Source organism: Callorhinus ursinus, unplaced genomic scaffold (genome assembly GCF_003265705.2).
Source record: "Callorhinus ursinus isolate GAN/ISIS: 27379988/994484 unplaced genomic scaffold, GSC_fseal_2.0 scaffold7, whole genome shotgun sequence".
Taxonomy (NCBI): Eukaryota; Metazoa; Chordata; class Mammalia; order Carnivora; family Otariidae; genus Callorhinus; species Callorhinus ursinus.
In genome coordinates, this window is record NW_027397069.1 from 25671203 (window position 1) to 25693472 (window position 22270).

Sequence of the window (22270 nt, forward strand, 5' to 3'; positions counted from 1 at the left end):
ATTACGAACCAAGTATAGTGGTTACAAACATTCATTGTTATGTGTTCTTTATCCCTTGTTTTTGTTATTATTTGGGAAGCTAAGGATCAACTGGTTAGAAAAGGCTAAGTTCCCTTATGTTGTCTTTCTAATAATGTATTTATCATAGCTTACATAGTAAATTTAGTGTCAGCATTATGCTCCATTAGACTGAGAGTCCGTCAAAGACAAGGCCCTCCCTTACTCATTTGGTATGGCCTAATTATTCTAAAGTAGAGCCTACCTATTGGATTTACAGACCTTACTTTTAAAAAAGCAAAAAGTATACGGGCGCCTGGGTGGCTCAGTTGGTTAAGCGACTGCCCTCGGTTCAGGTCATGATCCTGGAGTCCTGGGATCGAGTCCTGCATCAGGCTTCCTGCTCAGCAGGGTGTCTGGTTCTCCCTCTGACCCTCCCCCCTCTCATGTGCTCTCTCTCCCTCATTCTCTCTTTCAAATAAACAAATAAAATCTTTAAAAAAAAAAAAAAAACAAAAAGTATAAGCCCTGGGCAGAGTGGGGCAAAATCTCTTAGCTAGAGAGTAGGATTGCATTCTTCCGATGAGACATCTATAGTCATTTTTGACCCACCAAATTTCATGTCCCGTGTACTTCCAAAAGAGATTAGGGATTTTCTTGAAGCAGGGCAGTGTGGCAGCATTAGGAAGAAGCAAACACTGGCAGAAATCGTTTGATTTAATCTTCAGAAGTCTGGAAAGGAAGACAAATTGTCTTTCTCTGGGGCAGAAAAAGCCACTTGATGCCGTGCTGTTATTGAATGTGACAAGTGAAGCAGTTCCTCTAACAGCAGAGCCTTATTAGCACCACACACATACGCTTCTTTCCTTCTGCACTCCCCCTTTATCCTTGCACACTTTAGGTTTCTGTTTCTGTTTTTCCTTTTGCTATTTTTCCATCTTCCTGTTCATGTCCAGTGACACTCATAAGCACTTCTTAAATAATTAACTATTTTTCGGTAATAATGTGTAAAACTGAAGCTTACCCTTTAAGCCTTCAGAAAATTTTAAACTGTTTCTGAGGCTATTTTCTAAAGTTTGCTAGACATTTACTTATTTCTGACAAAGTATACCAAGGATAGTGCTAGGCATTTAGGGGCATACAGAGACCTCTGAGGAGCTGTTACTCTGCAGAAGGATTTAACATGACCCCGCCTACTCATGGGACTGTGTAAAATTGAACAGTCATTGTGCCACCTTGCTTGGAATGTAGTGCCTCAGGCAGATGACACTAGATGGGAAAATTTGCAAGAGGCATGGGTACAGTAAATATTCAATATGTAAATTAATTTACTGATACATTGCTTCCACAGTAGACCAATAAAGGATAATCTTATATGTCAGGTAAAAACCAGAATGGTTCATCCAGCAGCAGTCAGTAAACATACTGTGCGCGTGGTCCATACAGCGGTGAGCACGTGTGCCTGGTACCATGTCAGAAAACCTGAGTGCCACTGGGTCTCCATGTATTTCCAAATTCAGCTAGCGTTTGTTGAGCTGTTATCATGTATCAGACAGTCACTGTTTTCTAAGCCTTTCTAAAAATTCAGTATTGTAACAGCCTTTCCTTTTAACAGCTCTGGCTTGCTCTGGCTTCACTGTGCGTGCTGGATCAGGACCATGTAGATCGTCTCTCTTCGGGGAGATGGATGGGAAAGGATGGACAGCAAAAACAAATGGTAAGACCAGAATTGTCTTATAAAAATGTATCTTTTTTTTTTTTATAAGTAAGCTTAAGCTTACCACAAAAAAAAAAAAAAAAAAAGACCAAAAAACAAAAACAAAAAAACGAACCTGCAAATCAAAATTCCACAATTAGCAGAAAATTGTGTCACATTGCCCACGGTCATCTCACAAGTCTGTTTCACTTAGGGTCCCCTCTTCATAGTTTGTTAGGGACTTTAATTATGTAAAAGCGCTTTCCCCTTCTTCTCTGAGTCATGTTTGCATCATATTAAAATGTGTTTTTAGCCACACTCTCATTGTATATCTAGATTTTACTCTAAATGGTTATCAGTCTTAGGGTTAGAAGGAAATAAAGCAGTAAGAGAGGCACCATGACATACCATTTATTCACAAATACACTACTTAAAGTAGTTTGAATAGGTATCCCTAGGTACACTGGAAGGGAAGACTTTATAAAGGTCCTTTCAACATTTTCTCACTAATGTTCAAGTTTCAGAATGAGTCATTTATTCATTGAGCATACAGGATGTTTGAACCTAGGGGAAAGAAAGTTTCTTAAGTCATTAATCAAAGTATACATGTTTATTTTATTAGTCATTAAACCGGGCGCCTGGGTGGCTTAGTTGGTTAAGCAACTGCCTTCGGCTCAGGTCATGATCCTGGAGTCCTGGGATCGAGTCCCGCATAGGGCTCCCTGCTCAGCAGGGAGTCTACTTCTCCCTCTGACCCTCCCCTTCTCATGCTCTCTCTCTCAAATAAATAAAATCTTTAAAAAAAATTTTTTTTAAATCATTAAACCTGCTCAGCACATTAATTATTGAATTAAGGGTTTTGAGGTGTTTTTGTACTTAAGTACACTTGCCATAATTCTGTTTAATGTTCAGCTTCTAAATTCCTAATAGACTTCAGAACAATAACATTATTGTTGTAAATAAATTACATTCCATTTGTATGAGCGTCTGCGACATTCTTGTAAATGTAATGTGACATGTGGGAACACCTTGTTTCAGCCTATGTGTGACAACCATGACGATGGAGAAACTGCAGCCATCATTTTATGCAACGTATGTGGAAATCTGTGCACTGACTGTGACAGATTCCTTCATCTTCATCGGCGAACCAAGACTCATCAAAGACAGGTGACAGCTTCTGTCTGTATGTGCGGAGCAGTATCTGGAGCATAGGATACGTTCAGTAAATTTTGAAATAAATGTGGGAAGGAGTCTTGCTGTGATGGGAAGAAAGGGACTTTGCAATCAGAGCCTCAGTGGAGTTCCCAACTGTCTCATTTATCGCTGTATAAACCAAGATGGTTGGCTAACCTCTCTCAGACTTAGTTTCCACATTTATAAAAATGGGGCTGTTGTCAAGATTCAGGACAAGATTAGAAATGTCCAAAGCTTCTTAGAGTGCTTAGTAAATAAAAACCATTATTGTTATTGAGTAATTAAATTTTATACTTCCTCCTTCAGAGTGAAAAAATATTTTTCCCTTTTCTTAACGAAACAATAGGTCTTCAAAGAAGAAGAAGAAGCTATCAAGGTTGACCTTCATGAAGGTTGTGGTAGAACCAAATTGTTCTGGTTGATGGCACTAGCAGATTCTAAAACAATGAAGGCAATGGTGGAATTCCGAGAACACACAGGTAGCAGAAGATTTAAGATTGAACCATGCCTGCTGCTTAGGATTTAACTAGATATTATTTACTTACTGTGAATTATTTAATGTGGATTATTTTGAGTATATTCTGATAACTATGACATCATTGATCGCTGTCTGTATTATTATATATACTGGATAATGTCCTGTAACAGAGAGAGCATTAGAACCTGGTTTGTCACTCACTAGCTATGTTCCCTTGAGCAAGTCATTTTATCTCCAAAACACATGGTTTTCCATTTTTTATTTTTTTCTAAAGTAAGTCTGGTTATATTCTCAGCTTAAAGTTATATTGAATCTTACAAATTCTTAATTTTCAGTACCTCTGTAGCTTGCCGTTTGTCTGACTGACATAAATTTTTGCTGTTGGAGTTAAGTGCAAATCTGAACAAATTTAACTCCACATAGGAGTAATTTTTCATGCTACAAGAGCGTGGTCTTTTTTTCTCATAGCTGACTTTTTTTTTTCCTATAATCTATCAAGGTCATATATTACATTAATAAATCTAATGTTTAACCATCCTTGTATTCATGAATTAAACTATCCTTTTTAAAAACCTATTTTTCCTGTAAATATTGCTGAATTCCGTGTATTACTATTATATTTAGAATTTTTGTATCTCTGTTTTAAAATGAGCTTGGTCTGCATTTTTGTATCTTCCTGTTCTTTTTCCTATTGTTCTGTTCTTGTTTTATGGATTGTGTTCCTTCTTTGACTGTTTCAAACATTTTCCTTTACATATTGCTCTGTCAATGCTAGTTCCTTAGATGGGAATTCTTCTTTTTTCAAGTTTCATATTCTCTAACAATAGGTTTTCTTCTATGCCTTGTAATTTTGTCATTATATAAATTCTTAAAGGTTTATCTTCTGTGCCTTCTTATTTAATTTTTATTATTATATTTAATCTGGAACTGTGCTTTTGGAGCTGGGGATTTGCCGTATCTGCTCAACCTGCTATCTGTTTGGCTTCTGATAGGTCTTTAGTTTCTTGTCCCTTTTTTTGTGATTAGTTACTTTATAATTACAACAGCTTTACAACCCTTCCACTGTAAAACTGCCAGGCTGGTTTCCCAGAGATAGCAACTGATACAAACCTGATTTTCCTGTTGTTGTTTTTTTTTATTAGTTGTATTAAAATATGTAGAAAACATATTCTTAAGGAGGATTTTTCTTTTTCTGCTTGAACCTAGGCAAGCCCACCACAAGTAGCTCAGAAGCATGCCGCTTTTGTGGTTCCAGGAGTGGAACAGAGTTATCTGCTGTTGGCAGTGTGTGTTCTGATGCAGACTGCCAGGTGAGTGAGTATACAGTTAGACAGGCTGTCCCAGTAAGAAATAGCATACATTCCCTCATGATGTATTTACTTCATATTAATTAAGAGTTAGAGCTCAGCATCACTTCAGTTTTCTAAATTAATATATTCTCCATGTCAAGAGCTAAATGCTTTATCAGAGCTAGAGAATGGATAAGTTTCTCAAACCCACACAGACAGTGTGTGTTTATCAGCTATCACCATAATAGATATTTAATGTTTGCTTTTTTGCTACAAAAAGGTAAAAATCTATGGACTGCATTTCTTTGACCTCTAACCTACTTTATTCACTTATTTCCCTATAATCAACTTTCAATATTTGAGAGTTCTTTAGTCCTCAACATCCATACACATATTTCATGCTATCCAGATATTTTCAGTTCCTCAATTCAGTTGACAAGAACTTGGATAGGCCCCAGCTAGTGAAAGATACCTGTATGGTGTTTTGTTTTGTTTTGTTTTTTTAAAGATTATTTATTTATTTATTTGACAGAGAGAGACACAGCAAGAGAGGGAACACAAGCAGGGGGAGTGGGAGAGGGAGAGGGAGAAGCAGGCTTCCCGCGGAGCAGGGAGCTCAATGCGGGGCTCGATCCCAGGACCCTGGGATCATGACCTGAGCCGAAGGCAGACACTCAACCGACTGAGCCACCCAGGCGCCCGCCTGTATGTTTTTTATACCCATTTTAGTGAGGGGATAGGTGGTGATTGGGAGATTGTATATCCAGAATTTTTTTGCTTCATGACTGTGCACAAAAATAAATAGATTAAAATTATATTTCACTTTTTATCATCATTCCCATTATGTGAAGTGAAATTTTTTTAAATCACATTAAAAGAAATTACTGAAAAATTTTAAATTAAAATTTTAAAATTACACACTAAAAAAATTTGCTAATAATCCATAAGTTATATTCAAATAAAGAATAAAAATAGGATGCCTGGGTGGCTCAGTTGGCTAAGCATCTGCCTTTGGCCCAGGTCATGATGCCAGGGTCCTGGGATCGAGTTCCACATCGGGCTCCCTGCTCAGTGGGGAGCCTGCTTCTCCCTCTGCCTGCCGCTCCCCCCCTGCTTGTGCTCTCTCTCTCTCTCTCTCTCTCTCTCTCAGACAAATATATAAATAAAATCTTTAAAAAAATAAAAAGAATAAAAATAACTTTATTGCTACATAGCCTTAATGTGTATTTCCTGTGGGAAATATCTTGGAAAATTAACATAATGGATATAATTACCAGGCTGTGTGCCTTTTTTGATATTTTGTATGCCATTATAATTTATGTCTAATAGGAGTATGCTAAGATAGCCTGTAGTAAGACGCATCCCTGTGGCCATCCGTGTGGAGGTGTCAAGAATGAAGAGCACTGTCTGCCCTGTCTACATGGCTGTGACAAAAGTGCCACAACACTGAAGCAGGACGCCGACGACATGTGCATGATCTGCTTCACCGAGGCGCTCTCAGCAGCACCAGCCATTCAGGTTGTCTCAGCTTATAAAGTGCCTGGAATTTAACATGGGAAATAGAAATATATCTGTGAAATAAAGAGATCCCTGGACTTCTTGCCTCACTGGGAGAAAATGTGCCCCTAGTATCTCCCAGTTTGTCGAAGAGCGTATTCCGACTCTTTATGTTCTGTTTCCATTTTGTGCACTCAGCTTTCATTTGTCATTTGTCTGAGCCTATATAATCAATGGAATGTATAAAATGTTCATAAGGGAGGAAAAGATAATCAGATTATCTGGTAACTACTCTCCTTAATTTCCAAAACCCAAAATGGTAGCACTATGTAATTGATGTGTACGTAGTAGTACACACCGCTGTATGAAACATATATGCATATGTCTATAATATTAGTGATATTATTGAAGTTACTATTTGCTAAATGTTTTTTTAAATTTGACCACTTGTTTATATTTTCAGTTCTTATGATTCTAAGATAAATGAATATTCTCACAAAATAAATCTTAAGTCTTTAAATCAGTAGTTCCTTCTTTCTATGAGATACAAAAGGGAATAATTTTAAATTGCTCCCTAACCTGACTTACTCTTTATAAGGTGGCATTAATATGCAAGTGGTAATAAATTGGAAGAAGCTGAAGACCTAGTTAATAATTCATGAATAACAGAGAGGTGCTGAAATTTCATTGTCCTAAACTTGATTTTTCTTTTATCTGCTTTAATTAGCACCTTCATTGAATAATCTGCCAGTTATTCAAGTGTTTATTATTATCACATTTGCTTATATCCCTCTTTTTTTTTAATTTAAGCTGGACTGTAGTCACGTATTCCACTTACAGTGCTGCCGACGAGTTTTGGAAAACAGATGGCTTGGTCCAAGGATAACATTTGGATTTATATCTTGTCCCATTTGCAAGGTATGGAGAGAATCAGAAATTATCTACTTTCTATCTGTTTTCATCTTTATCTTCATCTTCCAGAATAAATGTGTCCACATCTCTTGGTGTCCTTCCCAGTTTACTTTTTGCCCCCAGCCCCCATCAGTTTCTGCTCTTTTCATCCAGGTGATGCCAAAGAATATTATAAGATCTCTCTATCTGTTATAATGCATTTCAAAACAGTAAGTGTCAATTAAAAGCTGGTTAAGTGAAATTAAACATAGCGCATCAGAAAATTCATTTAGATATCTTCATGCATTAAAGGGTGTTTGTCACCACATTCAGACCCTTCAGAGTTCAGATATGTGACATGACAACGGGTGACTACCAAAATGAATGAGCCTGTGGTGCTTGTAGGCTCTGATACCTGCCATTAAAGATGAAGTCTGGGTTTTCATCTTCATTAAAGATGAAGCCTAAAAACCAAGATTCTTTTAGAATCTTAGGTAAAATAAGGAGAAAATACTGACATTTTGCCCATCTCTTTAAGGATAGTAAGCAAAGTAGCAACTTGTTTTGGCAAGCCAGTGATGATTAATAAAAAAAAAAAAAAAGCCTTTCTTTAAGATTGTGATTAACAATGCCTTCTCTGTTCATTCTTCATTCCTTTTTGTTCTGTTAAGCTCTCCCTATTTCCTTCAGATGTGCAGACTGGTTTGAAGGGTATAACATGGAAAGACTTAGCACAATTATTGCTTAGTTAGACGGAGGAACAATCAAAAAGATTGTAGTAATTTGCCCTCTCTTCTCATATGGTGCCACAAAGAAAGGTCACATTTAGGAAATGATATATGAAGATGATACAGAAAATACTACCTCCTCATTTCTGTCACCTGGCGTTCTACCCTACCCCCAAGGAGCCAGAACTCACACACACGGAGGGAGTATGTCTTCCTTGTGGTAATAAGGCAACCTTTTATTCCCAGAAGAGCTAAGGCAGCCAGAGAAAAATTTCAGACTCAGGAAATGTGAAGCTAATAAAACAGAATTTTCATGCTTTATATCCCCTTTGCCCCTGTTGTCCCTGATCTTGGGAAAATGTGAGCTTGTGAGGATTTTACAGGATTATTCCTAAATGGCATTTTATTTAGAAAATGTTCACTCTCTGCTTATCTCCTGGCACAGTGCTTGGTTCTTAGGTGCACACTTCAGTATTTGTTGAATTCATAGGTAAATGATTCTGTTAAAGAATGTTCATTTTTTAAATTTCAGAACAAAATAAATCATATAGTATTAAAAGACCTGCTTGATCCAATAAAAGAACTCTATGAGGATGTCAGAAGAAAAGCCTTAATGAGATTGGAATACGAAGGTCTGCATAAGAGTGAAGCTATCACAACTCCTGGTGTGAGATTTTATAATGACCCAGCTGGCTATGCCATGAACAGATATGCATATTATGTCTGCTACAAATGCAGAAAGGTATGCTGTGAATTATACTAGGAATTTTTAAGAACTAAAGATTATCTATGTGATTAAGAATTGAATTGTATAATGATATCTAATTCTTATATCTTAAGTCTGAAGTTAAAAATCAGAAAGCTTGATACTACATTTGAAGTTGAATTTTTTTTACTTAATTTGGGGATTTTTTTTTTAACCTATACAGACTATTTCCAAAGCATGTTACATTTCTGTATACAAGTTACTGCACATCAGTAATCTCCTGTTTGCCAAATCCAGTTGGTATTTTTTTTTTTTAAAGATTTTATTTATTTATTTGACAGAGAGAGACATAGCGAGAGGGGGAACACAAGCAGGGGGAGTGGGAGAGGGAGAAGCAGGCTCCCCGCTGAGCAGGGAGCCCGATGCGGGGCTCGATCCCAGGATCCTGGGATCATGACCCGAGCCGAAGGCAGACGCTAAACGACTGAGCCACCCAGGCGCCCCTCCAGTTGGTTTTTAAATAAATGTCTTCTACTTAACTCTTTTCACCATTTCCTCATTAAAATTCCTTGGCTTCCAGGACAATACTCTGGATATCCTTTCTTTCTGGTTTCTTGTCTTTAACTCCTTTATATAGGGTTCCTTTTCATTCGCCGCCTCCTTACATATTTAGTTTCTCAGCACTGTATTCGTGCCTAATAATAACCTCCTTACTTTTGCTGAGCTTCTGTATATCCATGTCTTTGCCAAACATCTGTACCATCCTGACCTTCCAAAATTTTTGAGATTTAGATACAAATATTTAAGTGCTTACCAGACATTTGAATTTCTCACACATACTTCAAAGTCCACATGAGGAGTATTATAATCATCGACTTTGACTCTCTCGTTCTCCAGTCTTTATTTACAAAGTCTTTTCAATTCTGTCTCTAAATCTCTCTGAGTTCTTTTTTTCTGTTACATCTTCAGCAACCCTAATCATTTTCTTTGGTAATTATAGTAGCCTTCTTACTGAGCCCCTTGTGTGGAGCCCCTAGTCCTTCCATTCCATCCTTTACACTTACATCACTGCTAGTAGATTAATATTTCTCAACCTCAGATCTGATGTGTCATTTTTCTGCTTACCCTGTCCAAATCTCCCGTCTCATTTCCCAATATGCTACCATTTGCACCCCGTGCTACCAAATACCGAACAGCCTGCAATTCCCCAAATTCAGCCATGTCTCCTCACTCACTGACTCCTCCGTGCCATTGCATAGGCTGTTCCTCTTCATGGAATGCTCTTCCCTACTCCTTCTCTACATTTCACTCTGACCTGACGCCCAGCCCAAACTGACGTGCTTGTATGCATAGCCAAATCTGTCTGTTTCACCTTCTCTGTAATGTGCCCACACCTCCTCTCCACTACCACATGATTTTGATATCTTACATACCGTCTTTGTAGCACTCCTTATTTTGCATTATGATTACTGATTCACTTGTCTCCGCGCCACTTGGTAAGTTCTGTGAGAACAGAGACAATGTTTTTTCGTTTCTCTTTCTCCAGTACTTGGTTGGCACTTATTAGACACTGAGTTAATTAGAGAATGAATAAATGAATGAAGGAATCTGTAAATGAAAAGTGCATAGTCTCCTAATGTAACAAAAAGAAAATACAGCTAATGAATGGAAGGCTAACTAGGTAGATGATAGCCAAAAAGGCAGATAAATATACATACATTCAGGGCAAGACTAATAGTGTACATTTGTGAAACTTGTATTGTTACAAATAACAAAATAGTATTTCTGTGTGTTCAATGTGTTAAACATCGTAAATGAATACTGTGTTACCATAGGGATGACAGTCCAATGTCTAGGAAGCCAAGCAGGGAATCTAGAAAAGTGAAATAGCTAGAATAAACAGTAGACCTCAGGGCAAATGAAGTACTTCTGAGGCCAGATTTAGCTGGGGACAACCATTTATAACTTCTGTATCAATGGAACCTGTCTTTTGACCTGTTTTTCTGGTACAGATAATAGATTTATATTGACTTATCTTGTTTATCCTCAAGTATCGACATAGCTTTTTGGCTGTGGGACATGTTGTGTATGCAGATTGCCCCAATTATAATTGGCCTCATTTATTTCGTGTCCAGAGTAAATACAGATAAACCATCCACCAAGATAATTTCATTTATTCAAGTGTGTATATTGGATACTGCTGAGTTCCTGCACACAGTGTAGCTTTATAAGTATGAGCAGTCTTCTGAGGAATTACCAAATTTCCCTTTCCTTTCTTTCTTTCTTTCTTTTTTTTTTTAAGTAACCTCTACACCCAACGTGGGGCTTGAACTCACAACCCCAAGATTTAAGAGTCGTGTGCTCTACTAAGCCAGCCAGGCACCCGTTCCCTTTCCTTTTTAAAATTTTTTGTATAATCAAAATTGATTTTTTTTTCTGTCACATTAGCCCCACGATTCTAATTGTGTACTAATATTTATTTTAGGCATAGTTTTTGTTTTTTGTCTTAAAGATTTTATTTATTGATTTAACAGAGATAGTGAGAGCAGGAATACAAGCAGGGGGAGTGGGAGAGGGAGAAGCAGGCTTCCCACGGAGCAGGGAGCCCGATGCGGGGCTCGATCCCAGGACCCTGGGATCATGACCTGAGCTGAAGGCAGACGCTTAACCCCTGAGCCACCCAGGCGCCCCAAAATTTGGAAATTTCTTGAACATATTTTTCAAAGCAGTAGAAGGAAACATTTAATACTTCAAAATGAGAAAAATTACTCAAACTTTGCCCTGAAAAAAGTTTCTCATCATTATTTAATATCTTATTCTTGATGTTTATTTGGAATAATATACATTCTTTCGTTATTTTGTTTTGACAATACAATGTTTGAACTTCCTACTGTAAGCATGAGTTTATTGCAGAATTAAAGCAGATTTATTTCATACCCTGATCCACCCATATAGGCATCTACTTGGCATTGCAAGGGAGTGTCGAATAGATAATAGTATTTTCTAAGACCTCTTGATCTTTCTTTCGCTGTGCTCATACTGTATCTCCCATAGCAAGGTTTTCTTTTTTCCTGCCGTAATCTAATTGTGTTCTCTGCATAGGCATATTTTGGTGGCGAAGCTCGCTGCGATGCTGAGGCTGGACAAGGGGATGACTATGATCCCAGAGAGCTCATTTGCGGTGCCTGTTCTGATGTGTCCAGGGCTCAGGTGGGCAGAACATTTTATTAGAAAGGACAGTTTAGCAATGTTAAACCTCTGTTTTTTTCAAAAATAATAATATAACTAATGTGGTGGGAATAGTATAGCAGGTTTTTTGCCCAGTGTTTTCTGATGTTTATACACAGTGTATAATTTTCCAAATTAATTCATAGATATTATTCTCTCCAATGGTATTTGCATTTTATAATTTTGTCCTCCATGAAATGGTCACCATATTTCAACAAGTAATAAATTTACTTATTTCATTTTCTTAAACCTGCAGCCACACTTTTAGGTTTACCTCACCTCCAGTGAAATCTCCACAGTGCAGCTATGAGACTGAGAGATAGATGAAATACTAACTATTCAGTTTGGCTGCCCAGGAACAGTTCACCAGGAACTTAAATGTGTCTTATTTATTAAATCAGATTGGTTCTGATGGACGAGATGAGATGAGAATTTAGGGCTTTCTCCAGACCATTTGGGCAAAGCCACACATTTATGCATCAATATTTTTAATGTATCTGTCATCAGTTCTTCAGTCAGTTTTGAGAGCTATGTGTACTTACAAAATATGAATCACTGAGCTATATATATGACTATCTTAAGTGTGATTGAAATGACTTGCCATAATCTTGTGTCTGTGTATTTTCTTTTGCTATAGATGTGTCCAAAACATGGCACAGACTTTTTGGAATATAAATGTCGCTACTGCTGTTCAGTGGCTGTCTTTTTCTGTTTTGGAACAACACATTTTTGTAATGCTTGTCATGATGATTTTCAGAGAATGACTAGCATTCCCAAGGAAGAACTACCACACTGTCCTGCAGGTATGCTTTTAATATTTTTAAACATGACTGTGATGTATATACTTTCTGGTTTAATTTAATGATCACCATAAGAACTCTGTTCCAAGTGGCAGAAACCCGGTTCAGACTCGCCTGAAGAATCAGGCAATTTTTTGGCCCTTGTAAGCTTCTGACATTCTGAATGAAGTAGAAAGATCACCGTGGTTATGAGGCGTCAGGAGTTATAATGGAGACAGTTACCTGGGGAAGGAGAAGGAAGTCATTTAAAGATTAGTAAAAGAATCACTGTTCAGCACTAAAGGGCCATGTGAAGTTTGAAGTTACGAATTGATAATAGAACCATTTTAAAGGATTCTTGTGATTTTTTTTTTTTGAGACACCTGGAACCAGTGCCATAAAATGGACAAGTGATTTGATCTAGAATGACTGGGAATTGGCAGTGTAGTGAACATCAGAAAGCCAAGGAGTTAAGCCACTGAGAATATGGGAGAAATGATTGTGTATGGAGGTCAGGCTGAGAAAAATAAGAATATGAAACCAAAAAGAAACAAAAAATTGGAAGAGATCAGGAGGGTGGTGGTCCCAGTGAGGTGGGAAGGGAGAGAAGTGGAAGGTGAGGTAAACATGGCCGCAGAAGAGAATTTTACATGAGATATATCTGGAATTGGTGAAAATACATACAAAAGTACTTAGAGCACAATACACGATTTTGTTAAAGCTGGGAAACACACTCTCATTCACTGCTTATCAGAGTGCAGATGCTAGAACTCTATAGAAAAAGCCATTTGACGGTGCCTCTCAAAATTGCAAACACATCAATAGTCCCACTTCTGGGGATATACCTACATATGTGACGTAAATAAAAAGTAAATGTGCAAGGATATTACTTGTAATAATAAAAATTTGTAAACAATCCAAGTATCCAGTAGGAGGGTGGTTAAACACTAAGTACTATGCACCATCAAAAAATAAATAAATAAATAAAATGATGAGGGTGGTGTTTCTGTGTACTGATCTGGAAAGATGTAGAGGAGACTATTACATGAAAAATCAAGTTACAGAACAGGGTATACGGTATGTGATCTTGTAAGAAAGGGGGAAATGAAAATATATACTCATATTTGTTTACATGTACCTTAAAAAATACTGGAACAGTACACTAGAAATTAACAAAATTAATTAACTATTGGGAAAACCCAGGAAGATGGGTAGAGAAGGGGGGAAGGTGACTTATTATATACAATTTTTCTAACATTTTGATTTTTAAACCATGAGAAATAAATTATCCAGAAAGAAAAAGAATATGTAGGTTTTTTTGTTTTGTTTTGTTTTGATTTAGTATGGCTACTTCTATTTGTTCATGTCAAAAAGAAATTGTTACACTGTTCCCCCTCTAAAAACTTTTTTTTTTAAGTAGATATAATAGACTTTGAAAGAAGCAAGATCAGAATAATGTGAGGCTAGGTGTTTAGGATAATGGCCAGAATAAAGATGTGAAACCTAATAGCAGGAGGAGGATGCTGAGCTGGAGGTGAGCAGATGAAGGGAGTGAAATGGGGGCAGCATTTGGATCAGGTTAGCTTCAAGGGGAGGGAGAGGGGGTTACTGAATGAAAGTTGTAAGTCAGTGGTCTGGGTAAATGGGAACCAGGAGAGTCAGTCTTGCTTCCTGGCCTTATAACATAGAGGAGCTCAGGAGATCAGCAGCTTCTAGTTGAGAAAGCTTAGAGGCGAGCAATGTCATCAGGGAAAATCCACATTTTGCTTAATGGAAGAAAGTTTCTTTTATGTTCAGAAACAAGGACAAAAGAACAAAACACTAAAAGTATTCAGATTAGCTAGCAATAAGACAGGTATGGTGGAGAACATAGTGGTGGGGTCGTTGCTGAGAGGTTCCGGCCAAGGCAAGGCCTCTCCTCACACATTCACACGATCACTTAGGTCAGCCAACACAGGGACCCCACCCTGGAAACAGCCGTGAACCAGAGAAATGAGGCAGGAAAGGATTTAGAGAGTTTGCAGAAGGAAGGAACAGTCATCGATCCTGGGCATTTTCACATGTATTTTCTTTCTTTGTTTCCGTTTTCTTTTCTTTCTTAATTTCTCTCTCTCTCTTTCCTTCTTTTCTTTCTTTCTTTTTAAGATTTTATTTATTTATTTGTCAGAGAGAGAGAGCACAGGCAGGGAGAGCGGCAGGCAGAGGGAGAAGGAGGCTCCCCACTGAGCAGGGAACCCGATGCAGGACTTGCTCCCAGGACCCTGGGATCATGACCTGAGCCAAAGGCAGACATTTAACCAACTGGGCCACCCAGGCGTCCCTTAAATGTATTTTCTTACGTAGTTTTTACAACCTATACCGTAGCTGGTCTAAGATCATAACGCTCAGACAGGGGTGTGCTCTCCCAGCCTCTCACATTCCTCTAATTTATCCATTCCTTTAGAGAACTGGAATAAAATTAAAGCAGACCCCACAGTGAAATCAGCAGGGAAGACAGCCATGCATTTCACTTAGAAGGACAGAAGGATTGATTCTCTAACCACTGTCAGCCCATTAATTCCAATTAATATATGGGTGAGGATAAGAGTCCAGATTAAGAAATTAGATAGTTCCTCTATTTCTAAAATATTTGCTGACTACCTTCTTTGTGCCAGGATACTTAACCTTTATAGCTCCCTATGAGTTAAATATTGCTGTGCCTATTTTAAAGATGAGGGACCTAAGAATCAAGAAAGATTAAGTTAACTTTGCCTCAGGTTTATCTGCAAAGTGGGGACAATAGTTCCTGCCTCTGACTGGTAGAAGATTGAGTTAATATACTAGAACAGTGCCTCAGTAGTAAGCACGCAAATGTCTGCAGGTGTGTTTTGGTTACTGTTTTTCACCATCATGATTAGATTATGAACTTCTTGAAGATAGGGGCCTTGTACTCTTCATTTTTACATCCCAAGCACCTGATGTAACACCGTTCACCCATTAGGCACTAAGTAAATATTTGTTGAATAAATGACCCTTTGTTTTCTCCCAGAAAAAAACAAGGACTGCAGTTTGCAGGGGCCATCGTTGATGGTGTCAGGCACTTAAGTTAGATCTGCCATTGAGTGTCCCTCCCTCCTGACAGCTCTCCCCCTCCCACCAGGGGGGCAGGTGGAATATCAGTGTGCAGTGTGATTTGGGGTGGGAGGTGCTGATATACTTTATAATTTTAACTGGAATAATTACCTTTCTAGGTTTTAACTGCTGCTCTTGTGTCTGCTAGCTGAAACCAGCAGTTGACTTCTTCTGAGATGATCTGTCCTCAGTTTGATATTACCCTCATGCCTTGGTCTTCCACTTCTATGGAGCTTAATTTTCATTCCTTTACATGAGGCCAGTTTGTTGTTGTTCAGTAGTAGTAATAACAACTAACATTTACTGAGTATATGTACAGCCTAAGCTTCATAAACACTAGCCTTTTTTCCCCTCCTGTTTTCCTTCTTTTACATCACAGAAGTTTTTAAACGTAGAAGAGATAAATAAGATCTCATTCCCCATTGATCTGGATAAGCTCATTCCATCCGATCGCATACTTTTCTCTTAAATAGAGTCAAAATTTACATTTATTGTTTTGGTTACTAGCTGTAGGAAACTAATGCATACTTTTATCCCTTCCTCTGCTGTTAGGGACTCTGCATTCAAGTATAAGCCCAGCCAGTATTCCCTGCACAGTAAAGCTCCTCATTTATAAAGGAGCTAAAAATGCCTTTTAAATGATATGAAACACATGATGTGAAGCACATTAACATAACAGGTCTTTTTTAAAATAGAAAAGTACAGGTTTTTATACATTTTGTATTTTTTTCTATTTTTTATTTAAATTCCATTAATCAACATATAATGTATTATTAGTTTCAGAGGTAGAGTTCAGTGATTCATCAGTCTTTTTACACCATTACATCACGTGCCCTCAATGTCCATTTTTAAGCCTCATCTATTTAATTATTATTAAGCTTATATCTTCCCCAAAGTGCTTCTTCCACATTGTTAAATTTTGTATTATTTTACCATTCATATATTTAGGCCGGTTTTCATTTTTCTACTAATCTCCCTTCAGATACTTTTAAAAATAACAGACTTTAATAATCAGTCTTCCCATTCGTCAGTGTGTACTTTTTCAGAGAAGGTATAAGGATAACATGGCTTATTTACACTTAAATTTGTTCTTACTTGGAGAAGAACATTCTATACAAAAGTTTCCATATTCTCTCATCCAGAATAATTTTCTGTTCAACTGAACTGATGGGTTTTCATTATCATTTTTGTTCATCATTCCTTGCCGTAAAATGATGTATCTAATGCTCAACATCACTCATCATCAGGGAAATGCCAATCAAAACCACAGTGAGATACCACCTCACACCAGTCAGGATGGCTAGAATCAAAAAGACAAGAAATAACAAATGTTGGCAAGGATGTGGACTAAAAAGAACCTTTGTACACTGTTGGTGGGAATGCAAACTAGTGCAGCCACTGTGGAAAACAAGATGAAGGGTCCTCAGAAATTAAAAATAGAAATACCAGGGGCCCTGGTGGCTCAGTCACTTAAGCCTCTGACTCTTGATCTCAGCTCACCTCTTGATGTCAGGGTCATGAGTTCAAGCCCCATGTTGGACTCCATGCTGGGCATGGAGCCTATTTAAAAAAATAAATGAAAATATAACTATCATATGATCCAGTAATACCACTACTGGGTATTTACCCAAAGAAAATGAAAACACTAATTCAAAAAGATATATGCACCCCTGTGTTTATTTTAGCATTATTTAACAATAGCCAAGATATGGAAGCAACCCAAATGCCCGTCAATAGACAAATGGATAAAGAAACTGTGGTACACACACACACACACACACAGAGACACACAATGGACTGTTATGCAGCCGTAAAAAGAATGAGATCTTGCCATCTGTGATAACATGGATGGACCTAGAAGGTATTATGCTAAGTGAAGTAAGTCAGAGAAAGACAAATACTGTATGATTTCACTTACATGTGGAATCTAAAAAACAAAAAAGCAGAAACAGACCCATAAATAAAGAGAACAAACTGATAGTTCGAGGAAGGGGGATACAAAATGGGTAAAGAGGGAGTGGGAGGTACAGGCTTCTAATTATGGAATGAATAAGTCATGGGACTGAAAGGTAGTACAGCATAGAAAATACAATCAGTGGTATTAGAATAGCTTTGTATGGTGACAGATGGTAGCTACACTTGTGGTGAGCATAACATAATGTATAGATTTTGTGGAATCATTATGTTATACACCTGGAGCTGATGTAGCATTGTGTGTCAACTATGCTTCAATTAAAAAAAAATTTTTTTTTAGGTGATGTATCTCATTCATTAATCAAATAAGATCTATAGCTCATAGGGGTTATTTCTAGGCAGGATGTTGTAGGTAAGGGATTCTGTCCTTTCTCTGTTGTATATACCTGGTATGTTGAATTTTTTATGGTGAACATTTTTACTTTTGTAGCTAGAAGAAATATAATTTTTAAATTTTATATTTGTGTAACCATAGCCATATAATTTCTTTGAATAACTTATTGGTGATTTATATTTACATTAGGTTTGTATGTATGTGTCATTTTTAATTATATTCTTTTGCCTCCTTCAAAATTTATATAGGTCCCAAAGGCAAACAATTAGAAGGAACTGAATGTCCACTCCATGTTGTTCATCCACCCACTGGGGAAGAATTTGCTTTGGGTTGTGGAGTGTGCAGAAATGCTCACACTTTTTAGAACACTCAGATTCCTTTGTCTACAGAGAAGAAGTTGCCTTCATCCCCCAAGTGGATGTGGTAAAGTTTAAACTCTGCTCAGGATAAGGACGGGACCATTTTTACATCCATGAAAATGAACCATTCACAGTGCAAGAAGGATGCCAAATACCATGTACATAATTCTTGCTATGGAAAGTTTCCCCATTCTTTCGGTTTATCTTCTTTTGAACCAAGACATCAAACTTGTGAGGTGTTTGCATGTGGCCATTACCGTCATTGGCCTGTGAAGCATTGAACATTTATAGGTAATTGATATAAAAGAATCGCCATGCCCATGGACTAAGAATGATGCTGGCTTTCAAGCAAAAAAAGAAAAATAATCATTGTTTATTGTATACTGCCTTTTTGTAATCCTGTATAATTGCATCACGGGTGAGGATGAAAAGAGGAATATTCTGGTTTATTTCCTAGACTGTTATTTAAAAAAAAAAAATTGTGTTAGGACTGGCATATAAATGTAATAAGTATCACACTGTATATAAAGATATCAATGTTTGTCCTGTATAAGAATTACTAAATTACAAATGCAGTTTCATTTAAACTTCTAGGTTACGTTGAGCCTGAAATTTTAATGAAGTGCAATACGGAGTGTGCCTCATTATCTTGCAGCTGTAAACATATTGGAATGTACATGTCAATAAACCACTGTACATTTTTATACAGTGATAAAGTCTGACAACTGTGTGAGCTATTGCTTTAGAAACAAAATGGAAATTTTTAGATTTTACGATCTAAAAATCCATCCAAATTCATTAACACAGCACAATGATGACTTTCTTAACTCTTAGGGAAGAGTAGTAATGCAGTACCTTTTGGAATCTTAAACACTGGGACAAACATATAAATATGTATGTTAATAAACAGACACATGCCAAAGACAGGAAAAGAAAACATTTAGGAAATTGACCAACCCCATCTTACTAACCAGCCCCTTATTAAACTTTTATAAAGTAATCAACAAAATTACTAGGCTTTTTTTTTCTTACAGACTACAGTGTGTTTCTGTAGATCTTTTTTACAGTTAACTCATGAAATTGACAAACTATTGATTTATGAGTCATCATAAGTCAGGTTATATTTATTTCAGGAGAATGGCAAAAGTTTTGATAAGTTTTGTTCTACATTCCCACTGTTGAAAATGTATACATCTATTCGTCAATATAATGTTTGCTTTGAAGAAACTTGAAAAGATCAAATCTGGACACAGATAACTATTCAGAGAATCTTTTAATAAATTTCATAAACATGTCCAAGTCCTATGCTTCAGGATTTAGGAAAGACTGTTGTTACTGGTTTTTATTTTTGCTGTTGTTGGCAGAGGAGTAGCTAAGAGGCCATTTGAGCTCCATCTTGAAGAATAAGTAGTATTTGAAGGGGTGGAGAAAGGCATTAGGAAAAATACGTAAATAGAAAATTCTACAATGTAATAGAACAGCGTGAGTAGTCTAATTCCTGATGTTGGAGACTACTGCCAAAAACAAACCAAAAACAAAAACCTGAAGATCACAAAGACTGATCTCTTCATGATGCAGTTTGTGGATCCGCTGTTCGTGCAAACTCATGGGCTTCCTGAGCAAGGAAGGATCTGAAGTAGTACAGAAGGTCCCCCTTCATCTAAATAAGATACATCTGATCCATCGGAGATTACACAAACTCTGTGTTGGGTGATGGTGCCCCAGAATGACAAGCAATTTGTAATTGCCTCAATGTGTTTGAAAGCAGGAGCAATCTGTTGTCCTTGAGGGCACCACTGGTGGTCCCAAGCCAAGGTGAAAGGGTTGCAGGCAGAACTAATCCAATTTGAACCTCCAGAAGACCTTGGGTTAATATTTCATGAAGAAATCTTGATGCCTTAAGCAGAGAAGTGTTCTGAAGGTATTCACATGTTTATATCCTCAAAGGGCCAGTTGAGACTTGCTGCCTGTGTTCAAAAAAGATTCCAGAACCTTCAGGGCAACACAGTCTTTTCCTTCAGAACATATCATTCTGCCGTGATGATGTTGGGCAGCATCAGGAAGGGATGACCACTCAGGCCCAGGGCCTACCTCTCAGGACTTAGGAAGCTCTGTGTCTCCTTTTCCAGCCCTCAGCTATGACAGTAACCTGGTGCCTGGCCTAGGCCTGTGGGAGAAGTCTGAGGGCACAGGCTCAGGACCGGCTTTAAATTTTTCCAGAAAACCCAAAGTAGGGGCGCCTGGGTAAGCATCTGCCTTCAGCTCAGGTCATGATCCCAGAGGCCCGGGATTGGGATCGAGCCCCACATCCAGCTCTCTGCTCAGCAGGGAGTCTGCTTCTCCCTCTGCCCCTTCTGCCACTTGTGAGCTCGCTCGCTCTCTCTCAAAATCTTAAAAAAGAAAACCCAAAATAGATGCAGAGACGAGACAGAAGCTGTTCCTAGGTATATCGAGGAGACTGGAGGGGAGAACGGGATAAGGCCATTAGAGTGGTAAGAGTAGAGGTAAGGTAATTAGAATGGATTTAAACTCACAGGCCATGGGAATGAGACCAACCTTCAGAATGCCACACGGGAGACGTCACGGACACTTGAGAACTGGAAAGAATACCATTTTGTATCCATTAACTTTGCTGGCAAATTGATCGGTTCCAGCGTGTAAACTGTGATGGATATAAAAGGAGACAAGAAACTAATGAGATGCTTGACTAGAATGAGCCATCTCAAGTTAATATTCTAGAAATCAAAAGGATAAAACTTACCATAATTTATGAGGAAGGTATTTTTAATCATATCCCAAGCATCTCAAAACCAGAACTTCAGGAACAAGTTATGACAAAGCACAGAAAGGAAGGGGCTTTGCATGCATCTGTCTCAAGCATACCTTGCACAAAGAAAAAGGTAAGAAACAACAGAATCACGATAGCAGGTGTTAGGGAAGCTGGAAAGAAACCTGCTTTCCTCTTATATTTTCAGGCCTAGGAATAAGCCATTTTTAAGCAGTTTTCCCGCCAGACTGTTTAGGTCTAAAAAATTCCTTCTCCTATCTATAAGATTACTTGAAAAATACATGCAGTATTCTCTGTTCACTTTTAATTCACAACAGGTGTTGATTTGCCTTCTTTTTCAGATTTTCAGCCCCCACGTCTCTCCCCACTTTGTCGCCGAATTCTACCTGTGTAGAGTAACATGTGTCTCTGAGAGTGCCTGTCTGATGGGACATGGCAGTTCATTTTCCTGAAAACCACCAACAGTGCCTAAAGCATGCTGAAGTTGAAGCCAGTAGGCTTGAGTTCGAGTCCTGCTTCTGCCTCTGTTTTGGCTGTGTGAACTGAGTAACCCACTTACCCTTCTTCAGTCACAATGTCTTAGAAACAATAATACCTAATCTAAGTCAAATGAGAAAGAATTTACACAAGCACTTCGTCCCACAACAAAGTAGTATCTGAAAGTGAAGAGTAAAGGAGAAAACATTTATTCAGCACCTTCTATTGTTAAGCTATTCAACACCTTCTCAATGGCAGACACCAAATTGTAGGCCTTTCATTTAATCCAGCAATTCTGAAGGATGTAACATTATTAATCTCATTTTATGACTTTAAAGGTTTAGAGAAGTTAAATGACTTGCACTGGATTCCAGCTAATCTAATCTAGCAAAGCCTGAGATGTGGGGGCACCTGGGTGGTTCAGTCAGTTAAGCGTCCACCTCTTGGTTTCTGTCATGATCATGGTTTCAGTCATGATCTTGGGGTTGCGAGATTGAGCCCCTTGTCAGGCTCCAGGCTCAGCTTGTGGAGTCTGCTTGAGATTCTTTCCCCCTCTGCTACTCCCCCTTCTCGTTCTTGAGCACTCTCTCTCCCTCTCTCCCTCTTTCTCTAAAATAAATAAAATCTTAAAACAAAACAAAACCTGAGATGTGAATCCAGTTCTTTTTGTCTCTAAAACCCAAGCTCTACCATCTCATGCTATTGCTATTACATCACCCACAGCTTCAGTGAAAAGAAGTAACT

The 22270-nt window shown here is 37.9% G+C and overlaps 1 protein-coding gene across 11 annotated transcripts in view; it reads left to right on the top strand.

The window, feature by feature from the left end:
* The window catches only part of MYCBP2 (MYC binding protein 2), a 262416-nt gene extending 243430 nt beyond the window's left edge, over positions 1-18986 (top strand). For all 11 annotated transcript variants that reach the window (XM_025874720.2, XM_025874721.2, XM_025874722.2 and 8 more), the window contains 10 exons: positions 1613-1714; positions 2732-2860; positions 3234-3366; positions 4572-4675; positions 5984-6172; positions 6962-7069; positions 8303-8512; positions 11579-11686; positions 12342-12507; positions 18151-18986. In XM_025874720.2, the coding sequence (XP_025730505.1) occupies positions 1613-1714; positions 2732-2860; positions 3234-3366; positions 4572-4675; positions 5984-6172; positions 6962-7069; positions 8303-8512; positions 11579-11686; positions 12342-12507; positions 18151-18266 (1365 nt within the window). In that variant the 3' untranslated portion in view covers positions 18267-18986. The remainder of the gene's footprint in view (positions 1-1612; positions 1715-2731; positions 2861-3233; positions 3367-4571; positions 4676-5983; positions 6173-6961; positions 7070-8302; positions 8513-11578; positions 11687-12341; positions 12508-18150) is intronic.
* Positions 18987-22270: the final 3284 nt, after the last annotated feature.